Genomic DNA, 22118 nt, shown 5'->3' on the forward strand with positions numbered 1-22118 from the left:
TTTATCCCCTAGCAAAGGGATTTGGCTACTTAGCAGTAATATTCTTTATTTTCTACTACCACCTCTTTTTTCCTGGGGTGCATGTGTATCATCAGAAGCTGGGTAGATGCGGTGGAAGAGAAATATTCAGGCACAATTTTACACTATACCTGAAAAGCATTGCTTCTTCTGATGCCTAGGTCTGATTCCAGGTCAGATTGGTAATTTACTTCTATACCTTTGTTTGTTTAATATATTTTTTTCAAAATAGATACCATTGGGTTTTTAGTCCACCCTAAATGATTGTATATGCCTGAACCCTAATTGTGAACAGGTTCCTGTTTTTACTGTGGGACTCCTTACCCAGGTAAGTCAGATGGTGGTGCTCTAACATCCCACATTAGTTAAGGAGGCTCTGTCTGCCAGAGCACACGTTGGACCTGCAGAAATCTCTGTGCTTCAGTTCTGCCTTTCAAAAGCACCAGCCAGTCTTTCACATTTTTGTTTCTTTTAATTAGTTCTTAAAATTCCTTTAGCTCTTTAAACTAGAGTAAGCCATCTCCTTCAGGCTAATGTGAGTTAGAGAGATGCTCTTGCTATCTGATTTTCCTCTGGATAAACTACAGTTTAGCAATGTTGTTCTTAAAGTCTGATATTTCCCATTATTTTTCTGTGGTACTAGAATTTTAGCCAGGCACAAGAATAAAGACTACATTTCCTGGTAGCTAGGTGTGGTCATGTGTTCTGGCAAATAGGATGTAAGTGGATGTGTTGTACAGCACCTTCTGACAACCTTCCGTAAAAGAGAGCTGGACTCAGAATAAAAATGAATGAACTACTGATACACATGACAACATGGCCGGATCTCAAGGACTTTATGCTGAGTGAAAGAAGCCACTCTCAGAAGGTTACATACTGTATAATCCTGTTTATAAGGTATTCTGGAAAAGGAAAACTACAGCACAGAATAGAGCAGTGATCACAAAGGGTTGGGATGGGAGAAGGGTTTGAGTACAAAGGAGCAGCAAAAGGGAATGTCAGGGGTAATGGGGAAACCTATCAGGCTGCTGGGGACCAGGGCTCCCCTGACTGCACTTGGCGTCAAATGGCACACCAGAGCACTCTGAGTCGGGGAAGAGACATCACTGTCGAGCTATTGATTAACTCTTCCGGGTAACAAATGTGCATTGTAACAAGGGCCTCTAGCTCAAGGTCTGTCCCAAAGGATGGAATTTAAGAGTGGGAAATGTCAGGCACTGTAGCAGGCCAATGCCTAAACGAAAAGACATCAGGGGCAGGCAGCGCCCCTCAAGTTCATCTGAAGCAGTTCCATTTCTAGTTATGTCAGCCACCAATGAGATGACGCTCTTTTCTCATGTGTCCATACCCTCCCCTTTTTGGTTCCAGAGCACAGAAGAGAACAGAAACTCCTGTGTCAGCCATGGTTCCCAGGCAGCCCCCCCCTTCCCACACCTCCTCAGCTTAGGAGAAAGAGGGCTTACTTGCCGGGCACTTGCTGTGCCATCCTGGCCATCTGTGCCACCAGAAGTGCTGGCAGAAAAGTGAAACAGATTGAAAAAACAAGAAAGGAGAATGGAGACTTCCCTGGTGGTGCAGTGGTTAAGAATCCACCTGCCAGTGCAGGGGACATGGGTTCTAGCCCTGGTCTGGGAAGATCCCACATGCCGTGGAGCAACTAAGCCCATGCGCCAAAACTACTGAGCCTGTGCTCTAGAGCCCGTGAGCCACAACCACTGAGCCCGCATGCCACAACTACTGAAGCCCACGCACTCTAGGGCCCATGCTCTGCAACAAGAGAAGCCACCGTAATGAGAAGCCCGTGCACCACAACAAAGAGTAGCCCCCACTCGCTGCAACTAGAAAGCCCACGCGCAACAATGAAGACCCAACGCAGCCAAAAATAAATTTATTTAAAAAAAAAAAGGAGAGTGGACTTTTTGCCTTGATTTAATAGGTTATTCTTCCTTGAACCCCTAATTAGGGTCTATAAATCAACCTCTCAGTCCTCACAAATCCCCTCTCTGATTGAGGAGTGCCTCCAGAGAACCACTGTTTTAATATCCAGACCGTTTCTCCATTTCTTTTAGGTCCTAGATGATACACGTTTCCAGAAGAGGAGGGAGTCCAAAGCGCTCCCTTCTTTGAGTTCACCCTTCACTGAATCCAAAACCGGGGGACAGTGGGAGAAAGACAGGCACGTTAATAGCCTGTAGAATAGCAGTTAGTAGCCTGCAACTGATCTCAGGTGGCCTCGGCCTGCAGTGGCTTGAAGCAGGATTTCGGTTTGTAGCCAGAGACTGAAGTCAGGCCGTGGCAGTGAGAGTGCTGAATCCTAGCCTCAGACCACCAGGGACCAGTGGCCAGTGACAAGGCCCTGGCCCGTCAGCTGTGTAGAAATGAATTTCCACATAGAGTCAGAAAGCAGTGAAACAAAGTATTTATTAGGAGGAAAAAGGGTACGTGTGGATAGGCACACAGGTGGGCTCAAAGAGAGGGGCCTGCCCCTGTGGTAGTTTGAATCACTTTTATGGGGCATTTCTTCCACGTTTCCTTTGGCCGATCATCTTGCTTTGCCTGGTTCTGAGTTCGTATTTGGTATATTTCAGGGTCCTCTCATGTGTGTGCATGCACCTCTTAGCCAAGATGGATTCTAGCGAAGAGGCCTGTGGATAGGTTGATATCACCTACTATGTGGTGGCGGCCCCTCCCTTTTTGACCTTCAAGGAGCCTTTCTGCGCATGTGTAGTCAGGAAAGTGTCCTTGACCTCAAGATGAGAAAAAAGCGGTCTCTTATCTGGGCAGGGCTTAGCTTCTCTTCCTTCCTGCTATTTTGGCCCCTTCCAGCCTGGGACCCATCTATCTCCTGCTTCACCATGGGCCATCAGATCTCCTGAGCACTTTATAAGAAATATACATGTCTGGAGAGCCTACTAGAAATTCGTATTCGGCAGATTAAGGGTAGGGCCCAGGCTTCTCTTTTTAACAAATCTCCAGTGACTTCTGTTGAGCAGCCCCAAGACAGGCTCTCCGGCCCAGGTACTAAAGGCACTCCCAATATGGGGGTTGCTTCCGGTTCCCTGCCCGTGGCTGGGAGCAGGGTGAAACCTCCATCCACGTAGCTGATGCCCACTTTCCCCACCCGCAGCTGCGGGAGCACAGCACCCAGGATTCCCCAGTTGACAGGGCGCAGGCGCTGCTGGGTCCCGCCCTGCAGCCCCGCCCCCCCGCCCCCCGCCTGGCGGCGGGTCTGCGCAGGCTCAGGACGGGTCTCGGGAGGTGGGGCTGGGGCTGGAACTCGGGCGTCCCTTGGACCTTTGTGGCTTTAGCGACTCCTGGCGCGCAGGCTTGCACTGGGCACCGCGCCCCGAGCCCGTGACACAGAGGGGAGTGTCCCTTCGTCTGCCCGCCTGCGAGGGGCTGAGGAGGCCTGGAGCTGGGCGCAGAGTTGCGGGGCCGGTCGTTTCCCTGTGAGGCTCTCCCCAGAATCCCTGCTGCCTACGGGCAGTGGAGGAGCGGGCACGGAGGTCGCAGGTGCGGCTGTGGCCGTTTTTCCTGGTGCTCTGCGTGAGAGCTGGGTTCCAGAGCCTGGTCCCTAGGAGGAGAGCGGCGGAGCGGAGCCCGTGGGCGGAGGCCGGGCGCGTGAGGGGTGTGGGAGTGGGAGCGGGAGAAGAGCATCGCCCCCGCAGCCATGCTGCGCGCCGCTGGGAAGTGGACCTGGGTTTGACAGCCCTGCTCTGGGCGCTGCGGGTTGGCTGGGCGTGGCTGCCGGAGTGGGAATGCCTGGTGTTACCCAGCTTGCTCCCCGCTCCCTGAACCCCGGGAGAACTGCAGGGACCCGGCCGAAGGACAGAGATTTGGACCTAGTGAAAGGACATCGCCCCTTAGCACGAGCTATGGACTCCACAGCATCAGGTTTGGCTCTCGAGGGTGCCGCGGGCCAGAACTCTCCTGGGGGGTTAGTGCTGGGTCGAGGAGGAGGGCCCTAGGAAAGGGCCGGGGAATCCCACTGGAGAGGCAGAGCCTGCAACCGCCTTCCCTGTGGCGGTGCCTTCCAGGCTAAGGAGCGTGAAGTCCCAGCATCCAGAGACCACGGAGGGCATGGCCATGGGAGACTTATCCCAAAGGCCAGCGGACAGAGGGGAGAGCAGGAGGGGATCTCTTCCTGCTGTGGCAGGGAGACGGCAATAAATCTGCAAGGGAGTGGCCCTTGGCCAGGGATCAGAGGACAGTGGGGCCATTTGGAGCTTTGCGACCCTCTTCCTTTATTACTTCATTAAGTAATAATGTTCTTCCAGATCATCTGGGTACAAGGTCAGCAGTGTACACGGTGGGCACCTCCTGTGACCACCGTCCCCCCCAGTGTTAGGGAGAGTGCAATCCAGGTGACCCAGGAGATTTTAAGCCATTCCTTTCTTAGTTTAGAATCTCTTTTCCTTCACCAAGTGGGCATTTTATTTTATTTTTGCTGCATTGGGTCTTCGTTGCTGCATGCGGGCTTTCTCTAGTTGCGGCGAGCAGGGGCTACTCTTTGTTGTGGTGCACGGGCTTCTCACTGCGGTGGCTTCTCTTGTTAAGGAGCACAGGCTCTAGGTGCATGGGCTCAGTAGTTGTGGCTCGCAGGCTCAGTAGTTGTGGTGCACAGGCTTAGTTGTTCTGCGGCATGTGGGATCTTCCCAGACCAGGGCTCAAACCCATGTCCCCTGCATTGGCAGGGGGATTCTTAACCACTGCACCACCAGGGAAGTCCCGGGTGGGCATTTTAATTCTTCAGTGCACACGCTCAGGGTCATAAAACTGGCCAATGACAGAACTGGGCTAAATCTCTGGGACTCTCACCCCCTCTTTTTTCCTATATGCCTTGTGGTCTGTAGACCAGCAGCACAGGCTTCTCCTGCAAGCTCTCTAGAAATGCAGACTCTCACGCTCTACCCCACATCCCCTGAACCAGCCTGTTTAGCAAGATCCTCAGGAATCCATATGCACATTAAAGTTTGAAAAGTGCTGACCTGTGCTATACCATGCTGCCTGCCTACCTCCCTGCTTTTGTTGGTGGTGGCCTTAACCACTTCTCTGGCATGGTTGGGGTTAGTTCTTTGTTTGTTTGAAGACTTTAAAAACAGTATGATACAAAGGCCTATAATAGAGGGGCTCTCAGAATACCCTCTAGAGACCTAACGGTGCTTAAGAACATAGAGGACAGCTGCTCAGGAAGAGCTGGCCCCTGTGTTGCTTCCCAGGGATAAGGGGAGAGGTGTAACTTCTTCCCCAAAGTCCTATATCCCTATGTGGCCTCGTCCTAGGCCTTATTTTGTATTGTTAACCTGTCTTATACCCTCAGGTTACATTAAAATTCCTTGAAGTTCTTATCCACGTTTATATTTTCAAAAGGCCTAGTAAATGACCTGCATATTGGAGGCCCAGTAAATAACTCTCTGATAGAGTGGTCAGACTGGTCACACTTCAGCTACCTACAGCTTGTTGTGGCCTATGGACAGGTGGGGACCTCACGCAGCTGTGTACAAGGGCAGCCTCTAGCCCGTCCGTCAGCTCCCTTTGGCCCAGCCTTGTCCCCAGAACCATGGAAGTGACACACTGACTTGGGGAGTCTGGGAGCTGTAAATCTCATGAGGGTTAGCCTTCCTTATGGCTCCTTTTACCTTCTTAGTTCTCCCTTCTCAGGACCCTGCTCTTCCTCCAGAGAGATGCCCAGGAGAAAAGGGAACAGCCAGCTTATTCCTGAAAGCCAGGCCCCAGGTGAGTTGGGGTTCTCTTAATTTTTCCTCAGTTGCCTGAACTATGGATAGTTTTGCCTCCTTTTCTCTGGAGCCTCCTTGTTTGCCAAAGGGAACTGACCCCAATTCCTGCTCTGCAGGAGGCCGAGCCCATCAGGGCTTTTGCTGGCCTCCTTGCCCCTTGCCCAGGGCCCTCTCCTCTCTGCTCAGTGTGCACTCACTCAGATCCTTTGGTTTATTTCTGTAACGGGCGCTGTGGTGAGTACCAAGTAATGTGAGAGCACCCTGGCCCTGAAGGAGATGTCACAGCCACAGAGGGGAGAGGACTCTCGCACCAGGATGCAGCCCCAGTCACAGTAAGGATGTGTGTGGTGTGATGGCAGATGGAATGGCACAGACAGGCCTTTCCATCAGAGTTTGGGAAAAGGAGAATCAGCCTGTGCTGGAGAGGTTGGGGAAGGTGCACGGAGAAGTGGGGACAAGGAGGTTCTGAGGGTTCGGACAGGTGAGGAGGTCATTGGAGGCCGGACCCCTGTGCAAATGTTATCTTCCAGGATTAGTGTGGCAACACACTTAACTTCACTGCTTCTGGCTGCGTGACCTTGGATGAATCACCTAAACTCTCAATGCCCTGGTTTTGCCAACTGTAAAATGAGGATGATAATCATGTTGATGATAATGATGAAAATAATAAAAGCTGTTATTTGCTGAAAACCAAACAGGTATCAGGAACTATTCTACACAATTTATTGATACTAATTAATTTCATCTTTAAAACAGTCCCATTTTGAAGAATGGCAACTGAGGCACAGAGAGGTGACCTGAGGAAACCAAGGCACAGAGAGAGAAAGTAACGTGGTCCTGGTTATCTAGCTAATGAGGGCGGGAGCCAGTTTCAGATCTGGGCTGTCTGGCTCCAGACTCAACCACTCAGTAATACAACCACCTCATGTAGTTGTTGGAGTCTTCCGGCAAATGGAGTTGCCTAGTCCTTGTCAGCTTCAGTTGCGATGGGGATGACGGGGTTAATGGTGACTGACTGTAGAGGTGGATTCAGGTTTGGCTGTAGGAGGCTGGATGTGGAGGGAGAACCAAGTGGAGGGCTGTGAACGCCAGCCTGCATCGTTTCCTAGCATCCAAGATGGTGGTTTAGTGGGATTCTGGCTTGATAATAGACATTTATAATTAGTTTTCTAGTCAATAGGGGAAACTCTCACCAATAAGGAATTCTCTCAAGTAATTAGTAGAGTAATAAAGAGCTTAAACCTCTTTGGCCCTGATGTACACCATTCAGAGGTGTATCAGAGAGCTTCGCCTAGTTATGCTGTGGTAGCAACAGCCCCCAGCTCTCGCGGGCTCACAGTAATGAAGTGTGTTTCTTCTATACGTTGCCTATCATTAGTGGGCTGGCTGTGACTGCTCCACACCCTCTTCACTCTGGGATTCAGGCGGAAGGGTCAGCCCTCCTCTGGGATGTGCCGTTCTTGTGGCTGGGGGAAGGTGCATTGTGAGACTCAGGGGATGGCTCTCCAGGCTTCTGCCGAGAACTGGCATGTGCTGCTTCTGCGCACAGCCCATTGGCCAGAGCAGGTCACGTGGCCATGCCTAATGTCCATGAGGTGCGAAGGATAAGCCTCCCGTAGTAAGGGGCCCAGAGGGAGGGGCAGTAAACATTCTGAACAAACAGTTACACTGTCTGTCTTCTTGCTCACAGATGTTCACTTCCCTCCCTCCTGCACACAAAATTTCTCCCCAGGGGAGATAACCCAAAAGCCCCATCCCGTAAGAGCATCAGGATTGAAGTCCTGGATGGTGTGATATTTTGGACATCAGGTCTGGATATTTCTCCTCTGGATATGGAGATCTATGAAAAAGACAGGCTGCCTGAATCCATATATCCCACATACAGTGGAACAATGGGGCTGGATAACAACAATAAACACCCCTGTTCAGAAAGGGGAACCATGGGAGGAGCCCAGCAGTCCCTGGTCTGTAACAGTTACGAAATTCCACTGGGCAGAGTATGCATATGGCTGATTCACTTTGTTGTGCAACAGAAGCTAGCACAGAATTGTGAAGCAGTTATACTCCAATAAAGATCTTTAAAAAAAAAAAAAATTCCACTGGGCAGACTTGGTGAAGACCTTGGCCTTGGGAGTGGGGAAGTCTTTTGGTTCTATGCAGTGGTTCTGCTCCCTGGGTACAGCTCCCCAGTCCAGTGTTCTCCTTGGCTCTGCCCTCCAGAAGTTCCTTCCTTTTGCAGTATCCCCCTTGGTCACATATGAAGATGATGTTGGAGAATAAACACTTTTGAGGGCTAAGCAGCTTTTTCATTCTGCCTGAGTACGTTGATGGCCCAAGGATTGTTTCAAGTCATGAACATTCAGTGTAACTCTCAAAAACTTGACCAGCTTTTTGTGTACTTCCTTCCATTAGCTCCCTGTGTCAATAGCTTTTCCCACAGTTCTTGTTGAAATATGCCCCTCTCTTTAGACTTAATTGTGGAGCTTTTGGGGTTTCCTTGGGAAAACCATACTTTTAGTCACTGTGAACAATTTGGTCCCACTGAAAGGATTTACTGGGAGCCATCTGAAATTAATAAGAGGTTTAAACAAAAGGTTTGACAATCACACCCATGATTTGGTCCTTTGTCATGCAAAAGCCATATTTATTTTGTCTTTGACCAGCTGGAAATGAGAATTGGTTAAATCTCCAACCCTGCAAGTCCTGGAATTTCTGGACACTTTCTTTGGCCTTCCATTTTTATTTTGCAAATCAGCAAACTCTTGAGCTCATTTTTTTTTTTTTCCTGTAATACTGTCAAATGACATGCCAATGACAACCAACTCATACTACTGAAATTATGTTTCCCTCCTCTTTTCATAACATCACAAGCTCATGCTTGCATTGTTCGTCTTTCAAGCTACTGCAGCAACAGCTTTACCCCACAGTTCACCACCAAATTACATCGGTTGCCATCTTGCCGATAAGTTTCCTCACTGCCTGGCCCTGAAGACAGTGTCACATATTTTAGGCTTTTTGTCATGGCAGAACCCTACTTGGAGTACCAGCTTTTTTAATGAGTCAGTTTAGGCTAGTTATGCTGTGATAACAACAGCAAACCCTGAGAGACTTACACCAACAATGGTTCATTTCTTGTCCACATTACACACAAGCTGTGGTTTTGCCCCACATCTTCACTCTGGGATCATTTGCCATTCTCAAAGCAGAGGAAAAAGAAGCAATTGCAGAACCTCCACTGACTCTGAAGGCTTTTGCTCATTAAGAAGCTCATGTCACTTCCTTCACATTCCATCTGTGAAAGCAGATTATTTGGCCACACCTGAGTTAGTGGGGTAGGAAGATCAATTTTGTAGGGAGGGCCAATGAATATTTTGAACAAATAGTATAATCTATCACAAGAGGTTACTAAAGTAGTGAGTTTTCCACATTTGATTATTCTGGACTGCCTTTAACTTAATATAAAATTGTTACTTTGGCTTATTCTATGGAAACCTTAGTAACTAAATGGGATTTGACTTTTAAACATTTTGGGGGGAAAGTAACAGTACTACCCTTCACTTATCTGCTTTATAGTTCATAGTTTATGGATTATTGTACAATGTAAGTCAAATGAGAGTGTTGCTGTTATAGAGAGTGCCAGGATAGTTCTGGTTGGGACCCACAGAATGGTTGTACCTTGTGGGCACCTGAGATCCAGGGCCTCACACTCAACTTTGCACATTCAGGAACTGAAAAATGATTAGGCTTCGGGGGAGAGGATTTATGTTAATCAAACTCGCAAAAGACTTACTGATTCACCATAAGGCCACTTGATATACTTTCACTGAACTGTGTGCTGGCAGGCTGTTTTGGGGATAAGTTATTCTAAGCCCCAAATGATTTTATTTGGCCTTAGCAACAGTTGTCATTGAAATCCTAGGTCACAAGTTTCAAAAATACTTAATTAGAAAACTACTGATACCAGTGCATTTCAGAATGCAGAGCATATGAGTTTGTTCTAATTGATTCTATTTAAATGTCACTAAATTGAGAGTGAAACCTTTTGAAAACTGAGGAAATGGATTGTATTTCTCTGTTCCATATAAGCAGAGTGTCTCTGTAGGCCTGATTCTCCTGAGACCCCGATTACATTTCTAAGCAGCTTGATGTTGACATATGTGGGCACTGGGTGGGATACCAAGTAGTAAGGATGACACAATCCCTGGAGCAGCTTAAAATATTTTTGAGATGATAAAACCCAGAACAGGGGCATTGCGATAGCTAGGAAATCTCGGAATCCCTTCCTGTACATCCTGAGGTTCTACTCAGACACCAGTCTACTCTTCTCCCCAGGGCCATGAGTGTGCTCCCCGAGGGTGCAAGAGTGTCTTCTGTGTTTCAGGACCTGATGACATTTGAGGATGTGGCTGTGGAATTCACCCGGTGGGAGTGGGGGCAGCTGGACCCTACTCAGAAGGACGTGTACCGGGAAGTGATGCTGGAGAATTTCAAGAACCTGGCCTCCCTGGGTGAGCTCAGCTCCTCCAAAGCCCAAAGCCTGCCCATCAGGCCATCTTTATTTCCTTGGTGTTTAAAAGCTAGGGGTGTCTGGGCCTGTTGGCTGATTTTTGCCCTGGGATTCTGGAATTAGACATTTATATTCTCTTTGGGGCCCAGAGATACGGTATTTCTACTCCTTGTTCCTAGGAAAAGTCCCACTCCATATGCACTCAGAATAAGAAGTTTCATGACTCTGCTCCTGATACTTCACAATGCTTATTCTTTGGAGGCTGTCTACAAGCCTTGACCTCTGACATACGGTCATGATCCTTTTCCTTTCCCACCAGGGTTTCCAATGTCCAAACCGTATGTCATCTGCCGGTTGGAGGAAGGGGAAGAGCCCTGTATTTTGGAGAGAGAAATCTCAACAGGTGCCCCCGCAGGTGAGTGAGTTGGACCAAAGCAGATAATAAGGCCCAACTGAGAGTGGGAAGTTCCCCTGAGCCCTTGGTCAGGGGGCTTTTCTTTGAAAAGGTGAGGTCACTTGCCAGGAACCCTCAACACCAGTATTTTGAATACTTGTAGGCTTTTGTAATGTTTTCTGGTGGGAAAAGAAGAGATGTTCATTTTCTTCTCTAGTGTTTATATTTCCCTTGTTACCTATCTCTGCCCACCTTTCGGGGTTCTTGGGGCTGTGCATCATCACTAGATGTCACACGGTCAGTATTAGATGGAATCTAAGGATCAACAGATGTAAGTGCCCAGCAATCCTATATCAGCAGGGCTAAGAGAGTTAGCAAGGGACCAGACTGAACAGTTAAGTAGCCCAGAAATTAAAGGGTTACTGGCAAGGACATCCTGATGGATAGTCAGGAAGATCAAGGTGAGGACACTTCAAGCTTGGTTAAGCTAAGCTGCAACAGAGGTGATTCCAGGAACAAAGACTACTCCTTACTAGCTGTTGATGGAATCTCTTTGAAACTGTTTATTCCCAGGTGATTTGAGAGTACCCCGTAGGCTCCACCCCTTGGGGTAGAATTCTGGACACAAAGCTCTCCTGACTCCCATGTGTACCCCAAGCATACTGGAGATGACAGTCTGTGTCAGTGTCCATCTCTGAGGCAGAATCAGCCTCAGGCCAGAGCTAACGGTCCTGAAAGCAGGGCTCAAATCCTGACAGCACAGGCTGGGCCTTGTCATGGGAACCTAGAAGAGAGGAGAGAGAGGGAAGATGCTGATCTCCTCTGTATTTAGTACTCTCTTGATCTTGTTTCCTTCCAGAATGAGGGCAAGGGTCTGACGTCTGGATCTAGTCTCATCATCAATATCTGTCTGTTTACAATGTTCTGCAAACATGGCTGTGTTTCAGAATCTCTCGGGGAGCTTGTTAAACATTCATATCCCCAGGAGCCACACAAGACCTACTGGCTCAGAATCTGGCCTCTGGAGCCCTGGTTAGGCATTGCCAGTCATTTTCCTCTTCAGAAGGGTCACTATTATTGTATTAGCTTTCTGTTGTTGCTGAAACAAACTGTCACAAACTTAGCGGCTTTAAGCAACATGTTTATTATCTCACAGTTCATAGGTCAGAATCAAGCATGGGTCTCACAGTGTTACAACCAAGGTATCAGCAGGGCCGAGTTCCTTTCTGGAGTGTCTAGGGAAGAATCTGTTTCCTGTTCCTTTGGGTTGTTGGCAGTACCAATTCCTTGCATTTGTAAAACTGAGCTCCTCATTGTCTTACTGGCTGTAAGCTGAGGGGCATTCCTAGCTTCTAGAGACTGCTACATTCCTTGGCCCATGGGGCCCTTCCTCCACCTTCAAAGCCAGAAATGGTGGCTCGAGTCCTTCTCACACCACATCTCTCTGACTCAGCCAGGAAATGTTCTCTGATTTTGAGAACTCTTGTGATTAGATTGGGCCCACCTGAATAATTCAGGATAATCTCCCCATCTCAAGGTCTGTGCCCTTAATCACGTCTGCAAAGTCCCTTTTGCCATGTGAAGTAACATATTTATATGTTCCTGGGATTAGAGCATGGAAATCTTTGGGGGATAATTATTCTGCCTACCACAATCACATACAGTAATATAATACATGGTATATGTATATTACATAATACATAATAATGTGTGGTGTGGACTGAGGTGTTGAGGGAAGACTTTGTGGAGGGCATCTTCCTAACCCTCCTCTCATCTTTACAATCTTTGGACTTATCTTGTGTCCTGGAGTCCAAACACTGTTCTCTCAGGTTTTCCTAATCTCCAGTCACCTGCTTATCTTATTCTTGACACGTCCAAAACTTTCTTCAGACATACACCATTCTTGGAAGAAACTGTACACCTCTTTTAGATATTATTTTATTTATTTATTAAAAATTTTTTTAAAATTTTATTTTCAGCTGCATTGGGTCTTCGTTGCTGCGTGCGGGCTTTCACTAGTTGTGGCGAGCGGGGGCTACTCTTTGTTGCGGTGTGCAGGCGTCTCATTGCGGTGGCTTCTTTTGTTGCGGAGCATTGGCTCTAGGTGTGCGGGCTTCAGTAGTTGCAGCACGTGGGCTCAGTAGTTGTGGCTCGCGGGCTCTAGAGCACAGGCTCGGTAGTTGTGGCGCACGGGCTTAGTTGCTCCATGGCATGTGGGATCTTCCCGGACCAGGGATTGAACCCGTGTCCCCTGCATTGGCAGGCGGATTCTTAACCACTGTGCCACCAGGGAAGTCCCTAAATATTATTTTAAAGGTTAATTATCTTACATCTATTATAGGACTTTACTTCCTCTTGGCACATAGAACAGGTAATAATAGACTGTCTTTTTTTTTTTTTTTTTTCCCCAGACTGGGAGAGAAGGCCTCAAGCCAAGGAATCAATGCTAAGTCAGGGAATTTCCAAAGAAGAATTATTCCAGATAGCATCAGTGGAAAAACACATTAGAGATGAACTCTGGTCCTCCAAACTGAAAGCAACTTGTGGTTGTGATGACCAGTTAGAGATGCACCCAAAAAAGCAGGAGAGACATCTGAAAGAAATGTCACTCACTCACAAATCTACTACCACCCTTAGGAGAGATCATGAGTGGAGTGAATTTGGGACAAGTGTAGGTTTAAGATCAGTCCCTGTTAACCAACACAGTGTTCTCATGGGAGAAGGATACTATAAATGTGATACAGATTTCAGAGAGACTTCAGGGAGAAATAACTCTCAGAGAACCCATCCAGGGAAGAAATCTTGTAAATGCAATGAATGTGGGAAGTTGTTCCATTTCCAGTCAGAACTTAGGCGCCATCAGAGATGTCACACTGGAGAAAAGCCCTATGAGTGCAGTGAATGTGGAAGAGCCTTTGGTCATATTTCATCCCTTATTAAACATCAGAGAACTCATACCGGAGAAAAGCCCTATGAATGCAGCGAATGTGGCAGAGCCTTTAGCCAGAGTTCATCTCTTGTTCTACATTATAGATTTCATACTGGAGAGAAACCCTACAAATGTAATGAATGTGGAAGGGCCTTTGGTCATACTTCATCCCTTATTAAACATCAGAGAACTCACACTGGAGAAAAGCCCTATGAATGCAGAGAATGTGGGAGAACCTTCAGCCAGAGTTCCTCTCTCATTGTACATTACAGATTTCACACAGGAGAGAAACCCTACAAATGTAACAGATGTGGGAGAGCCTTCAGCCAGAGTTCCTCTCTCACTCAACATTATAGATTTCACACCGGAGAGAAACCCTACAAATGTAATGAATGTGGAAGAGCCTTTGCTCACACTGCATCCCTTATTAAACATCAGAAAAGTCATGCTGGGAAAAAAACCCTATGAATTCAGATAATGTGGAAAGGCTTTCAGCTGGAGTACACACACCACTAAACCTCAGAGAATATATATATATATATATATAATATGAGTGTAATGTATGTGGGAAGACTTCTGGTCGGAGGACCTGTCTTGTTCAGCATCAGACAGGACATACTAAACTGAAGCTCTATTAATATCAAGAGAGGGAGTGGGCTTTTGTCACAACTCCTCCCTTATCAAACAAACACCAGAGAATTCAAACTAGTAAGAAACTATGTGAACGTAATGGATTTGGAAAGGCTTTAGTTAGTGGACACACATTATTCAACATCAGACAATTTATACTGGGGAGAAGCCTTATCTGTGTAATGAGTATAGCACAGCCTTCAGTCACATATTATTCCAAAAACAAAAAAACAAAAACCAGATAACCATACTGGAGAGAAACTCCTCAAGCATGGTAAAAGCTATCAGTAATCCTTCTCTTCTTGCCTTACTAAGCATCAGGAATACACACTAAAGAGAATCGCTGAGAAAGCAGTAAATGTGGGAAGGCCTTCAGTCACAGCACATCCCTTATTAAGCATCAGAGAATTCGTTCTTGAGGAAAAACCCTGTGGATATGGTGAATGTGGGAGAGCCTTCAGCCAAAGCTCTTCCCCTTATAAACATCAGCAAGCTCACCCCACTGGTTAGAAACCCTGGGGATGTAATGCATGTGGGAAAGGCTTTGGTGGATGTTCTGCCCTTTTTGCACATCAGAGAATTTGTACTAGAGTGACTCTTTGAATTTAGTGAAACTGGGAAAGCCCACTAGCCAGAAGCCAGAACTATACATATTGTATAGTTCCCTTTATATGAACTCCACTAGTAATAATGTGTGTCCTCTAACTAAAGCCTTTCCAAATCCAAAACCCTCAGCATACATTAAGGCTTCACCCAAAAGGGAAACCCTGGGAGCTTAATGAATGTGAGGAAAGTTGATTCATAAAGCTAGAGCTGAAAGGAAGCTAAGAAACCACCTAGTCTGGTGATCTCCTACCTGCTGGGGGTTGTTTTTATAACCACTTGTGTTCTGTCTCCCCATCCTGTTACTGATGGGAGAGGGGGTGCTGTGTGTGTGAAGAGAGTGAAGGCTGATGAAGGTGGAGGCACCAGTGACCTAGCCCAGCCATATTTTACAGCTAAGGAATCTGAGCTTCGGAGAGTGCCGTGCCCTGGTCTATACACCTAACTGCTGGACTTCTTTCCTCCTGGTTCACAGCTATAGTTTGGGGATTCAGAGACTGAAGGCCTTCTCTGCACAAAAGCTCCATGCACTTGTTTCTCTGTAATACATGTTACTTTTATGAGGCAGTAGAGTACTCTTATTAAAGTTTTTGCGAGCAAAAAGCAATTTTAATAGATCTTTATGCTACTAGATTTGGGATTTTTGAAATAAAAAAATTTTAAACATCAATTAAAATATGGGTATTATTAAAATCAAAACCTCAAAAACATTATCCTAAGTGAGAGTAGCCAGATGCCAGGGACCACATATTGTATGGCTCCCTTTATATGGAATGGCCAGAAAAGGCAAATCTTCAGAGACAAAGTAGATCAGTGGTTGCCTGGGGCTGGGAGTGGCAACTGGGAGTGACTGCAAATATTTCAAGGAATCTCACTGGGGTGGTGGGGCTATCCTAAAACTGGATTATGGTGATAGCTGAACAACTTGGTAAATTACTAAAACTCATTGAAATGTACAAATAAAATGTGAGTTTTATGGTATGTAAATTATACCTCAACTGTTTTTCAAAAATCAAATATACAGACATACCAACTATTGCTAAACCAATTTTCCTATCTCGTCTGTTACTTCAAGCCATCTGTGTGTCTTTGCTATCACCTTCTATTTTCTGTAATGGTTATTCCTAAGCTTACTGGGTCTCAAGTTCATATCATGTTGTCTCTGCAACCTATGTGGAGAAGCCAAGACCAAGAGCTGTCATAGGCCAGAGGAGTCTTGACTAAAGGAATTAGCTTACACTAAGGACAGTCGTTCAAACATTTAAAGTCCAGATGAGGTAGCTGAGCCCAGAATTCAGGGAACCAGCTCAAAGTGGGTCCATGCAGACAAGCAGGATCTAGGGGTACAAGAGGTTGGCAGAGGGGAGTAGGCAGGTAGAAGGCACAGGAGGCATCTGGACAGCTAAGATCATGATGCCAGCCTAGGCGCCTGAAAATCATGGGAAATTCTTCCCAGAGATTCAAAGTTCACAAGCAGAAATAGCAAATATTTTACAATAGTAACAGCTTAGTTTGCTCTATCACACATTTTTTCCCTCCAGTGCCCTTCTCTAACCCCCGCCCAGGTCACTTTATATACCTGGATACCTGCAACAACTTTGTAGCTGGTCTTTGCCTAACATCTGTCCCTTCCTCTTGTATCTCGACCACGTTAACCATTCTCATCAGCGTGCACCCATTCGCACCCCTGAAAGCCTTTGTACTGCCTACAGGATAAATGCTCACCTCTCAGTTTAGCATTTAATGCCCTCTCCAGTCTGCCCTAATCTCCTGCTGCTCCTGACAAGAACCTCTATTTCAGAAAAACTAGCTTGCCTGCAATACTTAAGACATGCCTCTGCACTTCCCAGCTTGGGCCGTTCTGCTCAAGCCGTTCCACCAGCCTGGAATGCCCCCTCCACTGTCTAAAGCCTAATAATCAGTCAGAACCCTGTTCAAAGGTCCCCTCCTTGGGGAATAATTCTCTTGAACACTGATGAGAAGTCAGGTCTTATTCATCTGCAATTGTAAAAGCATTTGTTGTATCCATAAATATTTAAAAATGAACAATATATAGATAGGGATAGTTCTTATCACTGTCTTGATCTATTTAAGTCACGGGTTGTTTATCATCTTGCTACTTCTTTGTCTCCTGAACCAGATTATAAGCTGCTTCAGGTCATTTCTCATACTTCCTCTCAGAAATCAGCACCCAGTAGGTCCTTACTAACCACGTATTAATTTGAAAAACAACTTGTATTGCCTGTTTTCTCAGTGCTCTGACTGCACACTTTCTACTAGATGAAAATCTTTCCTTCTAGAACACTACCAATCAAATATTTTCTTAGAAAAATACTATATTGCTCCTGTAATTATTTTTCAATTTCAAATATAGATTAGCATTGTTCCATCTTTTGGGGTTGTTGTATGCGTATATGAAAATTCATTGCTATTTTATTTTGTAGCACTACAATGACTTCTCATTCCAGCTACCCAGAGTTGGGCCAAACTTCACAGGTTAAGGAAACAGTCACCCACAAGACTGCTCTCACTTCAGACACCAGCCATGAATTGGGGGTCCCTAGGTCACCCTTCTGACCATCTGGCTACAAATCTGGGAGTTCCCACTACTCTTTCAGACTTGGTAATTCTATATAACTACTCTCAGAACTCAAAAAAGTGCTGTATTTATTATGGTAATTTTATTATAGCAAAGGGATACAAATCAAAACCAGCCTAAGGAAGAGACACATAGGGTAAGGTTTGGGAACAGCACAAATGTGAGGCTTCCCCAGGAACACATTACCCTTCTGGCATATTGATGTGTAACAACAATACATAGAGTGCTTCCAGCCCAGGAAACTCACCTGAACTTCGTTGCCCAGAATTTTATTGGGGTTTCATTACGTTGGCGTGATCAGTTAACCACACAGTTGAATTCCATCTCCAGTGCCCTCCACCCCCAGGTTGGGCTGATACCATGTGGCTCAAAGCCCCAACCCTCTAATCACTTGGTTGATCTGTCAGGCATGGCCAGTCCCCATCTTGAGTCATCTCATTTGTGTAAAGTAGGGGCCAACCACGAGTCACTTCATTAGCATAAACTATCAGATATGGTCCCTGGGGGGGTCACTATGAATAACAAAGATATCCTATCACTCAGGAAGTTCCAAGGATTTAGAGGTTACCTCCTAACACATTCAAATCAATGTAAAAATGCTTCTTCAATTATTATTCAAATAAGTCATAAAAATAAAGACTGTACTTTAAACATTCCTCATCAAATAATTGCAATATACCACTTCTGCTTGCAGACCACTGGCAAGAACTTAGACATAGGACTATGGCTGATGGCAAGGGAGGCTGGAAATGGAAGTCTTTGTCCTGGGCAGCAATGGGGCCAATGAAAATTGGGGGATTCTATTACTAAGGAAGAAGAGAAGGATGGATATTGACAAATGACCAGGAATCTGTGCCTGAAGACCCCAATACTTCAAAGCCATTTGGGAATGAGATCATATCCATGATCCTCTCTGGGTCTCAGTCTTCTCCTCTGTAAGATGAAGGGCTTTGCACTTGTGGAAATAAATGAAGACTACCCAAATGAGAAGAAACAGGCTGTTTATTTAGAGCTTGCCATAGCAAAGGATCAGCCACTATCACCTGCACCTGGCAGAGACCCAAAGGCATGAAGGGATTAAGAAAGCTTTACGATGAGAAGAAAAAAAATGAAAGCTTCAGGTATGCTCTGACTGGAAGTTGTCGGCATGGGAAAACTGGAGGGGGGTTAACTAGGAGCAGGATATCTTATGTGATTGGTTTGGGCAGCATATTTGGTTTTCTATGGTTGGTTCTAAGTTGGAAGTGAGGGCAAAGAATAGGGGGGAAGTAGCAGTCATTTGGCTGTTCTGAGCTGATTGCTGCAGAGGCTGTGGTTTGGCTTCCAGGCTGGTTGCTGCAAAGGTGTGGGACAGAGTTCTATTGTCATATAAGGTGTATCCATTGTCCATTGGTATATTTAGTCCCTCAGTTCTCCCTTTTGGTCATTTTCTTGCTTGAGAGAGGTTGACCAATTCAGAGATGCTAGAGAGCCAGATATTTATGGAGGATTGTTTGGTTGTCTCCATAGTAAACTTATCATGAGATCTTTTTGATCTTTTTGTTGTTGTATCATCATGGCAATCATCTGATGAGAGAGAAGCTGTGCAGAAGCATTGAGCCAAGTAGTGTTTTCTTTAAGGTGATGTACTGCCTGTTCTACCATGCCTGTTTCATTGAGCCAAGTATAGCAATGGCATAGATGCCCCCATGATTAGTCGGTAAGAAGTTTAGTGCAAAGCAGTTGCCCATAACTACTTGAGCCAATGAGCTGAGACAAATCTACAGATCTTCAATCTAGGGAAGAGGTGATGTCATTAATAACTTCTGGCAGAGTTAGTGAGTGATAGGTCTCTTATAGTCTTTTTGTCTTCCACCACTGGAAATACTGCTCTGATTGTTCACATAAACAATGAGTCAGCAATTCCCCAAGGCAGAGTGCATGAATAATTAAGGGTGACCGCATTTTGGAGCTCTTGCCTGGGTTGGAATTTCCAGCACTGGTGATTTATAAAGTTAGGATTTCTATATACAGACAGTTTTGGGATGCTATTCCTAAAGTGCATGAAGTTTTAGTCTGAGGAAAACGAGACCTGTTGACCTGGTTGCAAAGGAAGTAGAATCCATTAGGGGCACATAGAGATCCAGGAAAAAAGTTGTTCATGACATGAGATGGGAACCAAAGCCTCACATTAGCTCTACTATATATTTGGATCCCTTTACTTTCTTCCAGCTGATAAGTAACTGGCCTACTACCCTAATGAAGGTTGTTGAATTCAAATTTAGAATTACCTGGATTCTGATCAACAGATTGTGATAATTGGCTCTTTTTCTGGGAGAGTGGGACACTAGCAAAGTCACAGGTTGATTTCTTTAAGGTCATTTGTCCCTGTAGGTGCTAATGGAAAAACCACTGGCTTTAATTCTCTATAGTCTTATTTGGTGAGACCAGAACCGTTCATATATATTTATCATGATGGTCTGCCAATGGATGGCATATCCAGCAGTTGGTGAGACTTAGAGTAGTGGCTACTATTTAGGATAATCTAAGAATGGCATTAGAATGAGTACACTCTGGGGACTTCCCTGGCTGTCCAGTGGTTAAGACTTTGCCTTCCAGTGCAGGGGGTGCGGGTTCAATCCCTGGTTGGGAAGCTAAGTTCCCGCATGCCAAAAAACCAAAACATAAAACAGAAGCAATATTGTAACAAATTCAATACAAGACTTTTAAAAAAAGAATGAGTATGCTCTGACCTAACAATTATAATGAAGAGGAAAGAAAAGAGAAAACGGGTCATTATGGGGGGATGACAACCAGGAATCAATAGAAATGAGAAGGATAACTATAAGCAAGCAGATGAAAAACAAAACAAGACTTTTTTTGAAGTATAGTTGATACAGTATTGTGTTAGACAAAACAGGGCTTTGACACAGGTCTTGGTCTGACATCTTGGGCAGAAGCTATCTGTTATCTGAAGTCATCTATTTATTCCAAAGGTCTTTGGTCAGCTGTATACTTCTGAAGACCAGCTGCTTCTAGAGCATCTGGGAGAATGCTCAGTTTGAAGTCCTCTACTGGAATAGGCTTCCAGTTGTGTCAATTTGGAAATTCTTCTTTAGTTGTAAAATATGTATTGAAGAACTGACCCCCTGGAGTTTCACTGCTGTATTTTTTAACAGTACCCAATAAGGTTCTATACAATAAGGTTCAAGAACAATTTTTCTCTGATGTCTCAGACAAAAATCTCATGGTTGAAGATCACAAAGAGGCTATTTAGGAAGATGCTGTGGGAAGATGTCCTTAACCTGCTGATGATAGGACTGGGTAGAGTACATGAATCCCTTGTAATATTTTTCCATGTCTGCATGCAGCAGGGTAGAGTCTAGTATTGGAAGTGGAATCTCTAAATAAATGGGTTCAGTTCTTAGATAACTGATGTATCCCCAAGGGAGTGAACCATGTGGCCATAAGGGCTTCTGGGAGTACCCTGGCCAGGGAGCTAAAGGGTTTCTGAGATTTTTGCTAATTTTAAGATAAGGATGTCATTGATTCCTGTAAAGTGTGTGCTTTGATCACCTGATATAAAAAAATGGGATGTGATAGGTTGGATACACAAAATCAAGCAGCTTTTAGTAAGCACTATAGCTTTTCATAGCAACTAAATGCTTCAGTCCATCATAAAAATAGACATATTAAAAACTAAAACACATACCCATTTCATGAAGGGTAGGAGCTGGATAAAATCCATCTGAAGGTGTCCAAGGATCTTGGAGGCTTTGGTTCCAGGCCATGTCCCACCTTTAGTTTTTCCAAGATTATGTGTATAGGTGACACGTGACCTAAAAATAACCTGTTAAAAAGTTTTCTTTTTAAAGTTTATTTACCAATGTTAATTTAAGATTGTAACCAATTTGTCTGTATCATGATGCGTAGTTTCATGGAAAAATTCAGCTGTCATCTGAAATCATCTGGCGCCACCAAGTGGCCATCTTGGGAGCACCAGTGATGATCTGAGTGAAGGTTACATTTTTTAACATTCTTCTTTTTCAGAATCAGGGGTTAAACATTGATATTCTATAGTGGCCTCTCTGAATTCCTCCAGAGATTTATCCTTTGAGGGTTTAGTTAGGAACCTCATCTTGGTTAAGGCTGCTTGTTTGGCCTAATGATCTGCTAGTGCATTTCCTTTCACTTCCATATTATCTCTTTTGTATGAGCCTCAGCCCTTATAATAGCCACCTCTCTAGGAAACAGGAGTGAATCCATAAGTTCTTGCTGTCCATTTTTGATGGGGATTCTAGGAGAGGTTAGGAAACCCTCTTTGTTTCAAAGCATCTCAAAGTCATGTTCTGATCTCAAGCATATCTCCTATCTGTGTATATACTTACTCTCCGGTCTTTGGCCAGTCGACTAACTATATATAGTAAGTGCAATAAGTTCTGCCATCTGGGCTGCTTGTAACTCAGGTAGAGGACTACATTCTAAAGAGAACTTAAATTAGTGACACCATATCCTTCTTGATAAACTTTGGTTTCATATTTGAGATATGCTTCATCAACAAAAAGTTTTTAATTGGAGTCTCTAGTAAATCTGAGCAAGGCACAGAAAGTTTCCTAACTAAGGTAAGACAGTCATGAGGTTCTCCTTCTGTTAGGGGCAGGAGTGTGGCAGGGTTCAGGATGCTGCAGTAGTGAACAGAAATGTGAGAGGGAGAGAGTAAC

At 45.3% G+C, this 22118-nt stretch overlaps 2 protein-coding genes across 6 annotated transcripts in view; one reads left to right on the forward strand and one right to left on the reverse strand.

The window, feature by feature from the left end:
• Nucleotides 1-22118, reverse strand: part of ZNF2 (zinc finger protein 2) — a 59620-nt gene that overhangs the window by 33751 nt on the left and 3751 nt on the right. Inside the window, exon 2 of the mRNA XM_082356224.1 lies at nucleotides 21110-21247. Coding sequence (XP_082212350.1) covers nucleotides 21110-21247 — 138 coding nt within the window. The remainder of the gene's footprint in view (nucleotides 1-21109; nucleotides 21248-22118) is intronic.
• The window catches only part of LOC309611598 (small ribosomal subunit protein uS5m), a 53833-nt gene continuing 33626 nt past the window's right edge, over nucleotides 1912-22118 (forward strand). Inside the window, exons 1-5 of one of the 5 annotated variants that reach the window (XM_082356222.1) lie at nucleotides 1912-3912; nucleotides 5666-5754; nucleotides 10138-10264; nucleotides 10583-10678; nucleotides 13069-14111. In XM_082356222.1, coding sequence (XP_082212348.1) covers nucleotides 3777-3912; nucleotides 5666-5754; nucleotides 10138-10264; nucleotides 10583-10678; nucleotides 13069-14054 — 1434 coding nt within the window. In that variant the 5' untranslated portion in view covers nucleotides 1912-3776 and the 3' untranslated portion in view covers nucleotides 14055-14111. Of the gene's footprint in view, nucleotides 3913-5665; nucleotides 5755-10137; nucleotides 10265-10582; nucleotides 10679-13068; nucleotides 14112-22118 lie in introns of those variants that run through there. The other 4 variants (XM_082356218.1, XM_082356220.1, XM_082356219.1 and 1 more) reach the window with 4 other exon arrangements.

The sequence above is a fragment of the Balaenoptera borealis genome, assembly GCF_965194805.1.
Source record: "Balaenoptera borealis genome assembly, chromosome: 15".
NCBI lineage: Eukaryota > Metazoa > Chordata > Mammalia > Artiodactyla > Balaenopteridae > Balaenoptera > Balaenoptera borealis.